At 44.2% G+C, this 2,197-nt stretch overlaps 1 protein-coding gene across 1 annotated transcript in view; it reads right to left on the bottom strand.

Moving 5' to 3' along the window:
* Positions 1-1,562: 1,562 nt before the first annotated feature.
* Cdk5rap1 (CDK5 regulatory subunit associated protein 1) overlaps positions 1,563-2,197 on the bottom strand; it is a 59,495-nt gene continuing 58,860 nt past the window's right edge. The window contains exon 14 of the mRNA XM_010628394.3: positions 1,563-1,767. Coding sequence (XP_010626696.1) covers positions 1,597-1,767 — 171 coding nt within the window. The 3' untranslated portion in view covers positions 1,563-1,596. The remainder of the gene's footprint in view (positions 1,768-2,197) is intronic.

Here is a 2,197-nt window from a genome sequence, read left to right as displayed (position 1 = left end):
TATATATATTCCTGGGGATGTAACTCAGTGCAAAGCCCCAGGTTCAATCCCTAGTACCCCCCAAAAAAATCATGTAGTATCATAAAAAAATGCTCACAAGATCAGGATACAAATTGTTTGGTTTGATTCAGTTTGCTTTGGGGATTTTTTGAGACAGGATCTCACTGTTTAGCCCAGGCTGATCTCAAACTCAAAGCCAGCTTTAGTCCCCTTCAATGCTGGGCTTATAAGTGTACACCACCACATCCAGCTACAATACAAATGTATTTAGAATATGGTCCAGATTTGAATATACGTAAAAAACAAAAACTCAAAATGTTGGCTGCATTGTCAGATGGCTTGAGTGGTACAACTGTAGATGATTTTTATTTTCTTCTCTTTCTTTTTATTTTTATTTTTTGGTACTGGGGATCAAACTCAGGACCTTGCACATGGAAAGCAGGCAACAGAACCACTGAGCTAAGTCCCTGGCTCTTATTTTCTTTTTAAAAACTTTTCCAAACTTTTTGTGGTAAACATGGTAGATCTTTAACAGTAAGAAAAAAGTAGTTCTTACTCATTTAATAAATAAATACCAAGCACATACTCTGGGCCACATGAGGAAAAAAAAGCGAAAATGGCATCTGCCCTCACAAGGCTTGGGAGAGAGATGACATGAAACATTCAACCCAAAAAAGACATTACTACAAATTCCGATAAGAGCCTAGAAAGAAAACTCCAGGGTACTGGGAGGAGAATACAATAGGAAGGAGCAGCTTGATTTGGAAGATGTGGCCAGAGATGACTTCTCAGATGAAAAGATAGTAGGGATTTAGCTCAGTGGTTCCGCAGAAGCCTGCCTCAGGTAAAAAGGTAAGTGGAGACCTGCAGGATAAATTGAGAAAAATGCATGAAAGTGTTTCAGACAGTGCCAACAGAATGTGCAAAGGTCCTGAGATATGAACAAACAGGGACAGCTGAGAAACAAAAATGAAAGCCAGTGCAGCTAGAGATTAGCAAGAAGTGGAAGGGAACGGGGCTAGAGGTAGCCCAGGCTCAAACTATACCAGCTCACAGGCCAGGGCCAAAAAATAGGCATGTTATTCTGTGAGCATTAGTGAGCCACTGTTTTAAAGACGATGATATAATGTGAATTCTGTCATCCATTTTACAAAAGGATATGCATGTCCACAAGTGTGTGCATTGTGCGTGTGATTAAAGAAACCCCTATGAAAGGTCAAAAGAAAAGAGATGGAGCCCCAGCTGCAAAGCCAGGCAAAGCTGGCAGAGAGAAGAATGAGAATCAACCTGTTTTCTTATAAGATGTCAAGGGATTCACCTCTGAGCTGTCCCCAGTGACCAGCAAGGAAGCCTGCATCTCGGCCCAGTGTCAGTGAAGAGGAGAGAAAAGGAGAGCTGAAGGCAGCAGAAACCCTGGCCTTGTGCAGGCTGTCACCTTACACACTTGGAGCTGCTGTCTTTCTTGTGTGATGCCCTTGAAGGAGAAGCAGACGGGGAGCCAGGAGCCTATTTGAAAGACAAAAATTGAGACTCACGGAGGTTGGTGAATTTATTCATTCATGGCCAGCACTGCAAAGTGGAACATTTAATTAAAAGTTAGGTTTTTTCTTTTAGAGGTAAGCAACTTCTCCAAACTTCCTCCTGCTGAGCACACAGCCAACACCCTCTCCTCTCCGCAGCCCAAAAGAAGTGACAGAAACTGAAGATGCTGGAGCAGGAGGCCAGGAGCCTGGTTTCCTTCCCACAGAGAGGATGCACTGAGGACGGCTGGAAATGATACGGCAGTGTAAAGATCTGCACGGTCTCTGCGCTTCCCTCCCCTCCCCTCTGTTCCTTACCCCTGCCCACCTGCAACTGAGGAGGTGCTGGTGATCTGAAGCACATAGGCCCCTCTATCTCCTCAGAGCTAACCTTCAATAAATCCTTTTTGCTTCTTGCCCAAACATAGAGCCTTCTTTGATTTGGTCAGCAGTGAGCAAATGAACCTGAGCATTTGAACCTAAATGTCTGTTAACACATTCATTAGTTCTTTTGCTGAACACTAAGTGAAGACAGGGATGCACAAGAAGACTGGGACATGCCCCAGCTCTTGAGAATCACAGAGACCAGCAGAACAAGAAGAGAAGGGGTAGGGCCAAGGATTTAGCTCAGGGGCACCGAACCTGCCTCGCAAATGCATGGTCCTGAGTTCGATCCC

Source organism: Fukomys damarensis, unplaced genomic scaffold, assembly GCF_012274545.1.
Source record: "Fukomys damarensis isolate Sample0158 unplaced genomic scaffold, DMR_v1.0_HiC HiC_scaffold_22, whole genome shotgun sequence".
Taxonomy (NCBI): domain Eukaryota; kingdom Metazoa; phylum Chordata; class Mammalia; order Rodentia; family Bathyergidae; genus Fukomys; species Fukomys damarensis.
Note: the sequence above shows the minus strand (reverse complement) of the source record. Positions and strands in the feature narration are given on the sequence as shown.